Consider the following 1,256-nt stretch of genomic DNA (forward strand, 5'->3'; position numbering starts at 1 on the left):
GGGGGGGGGGGGGGGGGCTTTAAAATGAGAGGTTAGAAAAAAGGTGAAGCAGACGTGAACAGGAAGAGAGAAAACAACGTGTAGGAAACGAGAACACAAAGGCAGAAGTGCAAGTGGTTTGTGTTAATGTCATGAAAGAGCAGTGGAGGTGCTCACACAACAAACCTGAGAGGACCAGAGACGAGTTCATGACTAGAACACTTTGAAAGAACCCGAGTCACTGGATCTGGACTGCAGCTTTAAAAATGGGGTAAGTTTGTTTCTGACAACAGAGATGAAGTTTCTAAAAAAATGTTTGAGGCTTTAAACCAGTTCAGCTTCACCCAGAACTCAAATGGTGCTGTTTTTAAGTTCACCCTGCAAGTCTTTATGTCAGCAAACTTCACTTATTTTTCTACAGATTCAGAAAGTCTTCAGGGCTTCTGAAGCCATTCACGAAAATATCTAACTTGTCTACGTTTCCTGTTGTCAGCATCAGCTGCAGTTCAGAGCAGGTGCTCTACTTTTACAGTTGATGCACATTACGCAGTGACGCTTTGTTTTTTTCCTGACAAAACAAGGTTATTTGCAGTAAAAACGCTAAATCTGCATTTTCATAGCTRACAGTTTAGAAAAATGGGGATGTAATAAAGTGTCAAATAATGTGCTTGCCATATTAGGAAGTGTTTGAACTGAACACAGGAAGTGGTCAGAACAAGAAAAAGCCTCTTCAACAGGAAGCAGATTTCCCACAGACTAAAGACATCGTACAAACCAGCGTGAGAAACATCTGAGCTAAATCAAGCTAACACGTCAGATGGAGGGTGTGTGTGTGACCGATCCGTTCATAAACAAAGTTTRTGAACTCAGCTCTCCTCTCTGTCTAAGTGTCATCAGGGTCTTTGTATGTTTTGAATTTTAAAAACACTCATCTCCTGGATGAGAGATAACTCCACCTCTTAATTTAATGCTCCCAAATATGAAAAACAACAACAAAACCCATCAGTGTGTAACACTGTTGCAGCCTGACMTTSATCATGTTCAACCTTCAAAAAACAMGTTCTTTGGTCCAGGAGATCTTTAAATCTCAGTTGGATATTTTTTCTGATGAAATAAATGTTAAAATAGATAATTAAAAGACAGAGAAAATACACTTGTATTGCATCACTACAAAGTCTGTTCCAAATAACTGTTTAGAGCACGTCTCAAACACAAGGGGTGACTCCTGTGTGGCCCGCCGGGTGTGTGTGTGTGTGTGTGTGTGTGTGTGTGTGTGT

General features: G+C 40.6%; 1 protein-coding gene across 1 annotated transcript in view; it reads left to right on the forward strand.

The window, feature by feature from the left end:
* Positions 1-95: 95 nt before the first annotated feature.
* The window catches only part of LOC106523167 (vasodilator-stimulated phosphoprotein), a gene marked incomplete in the record, with an annotated part of 34,123 nt that continues 32,962 nt past the window's right edge, over positions 96-1,256 (forward strand). The window contains 1 exon segment of the mRNA XM_014016510.1: positions 96-250. Within this exon segment, the coding sequence (XP_013871964.1) occupies positions 246-250 (5 nt within the window).

The sequence above is a fragment of the Austrofundulus limnaeus genome, unplaced genomic scaffold (assembly GCF_001266775.1).
Source record: "Austrofundulus limnaeus strain Quisiro unplaced genomic scaffold, Austrofundulus_limnaeus-1.0 Scaffold146, whole genome shotgun sequence".
NCBI lineage: Eukaryota > Metazoa > Chordata > Actinopteri > Cyprinodontiformes > Rivulidae > Austrofundulus > Austrofundulus limnaeus.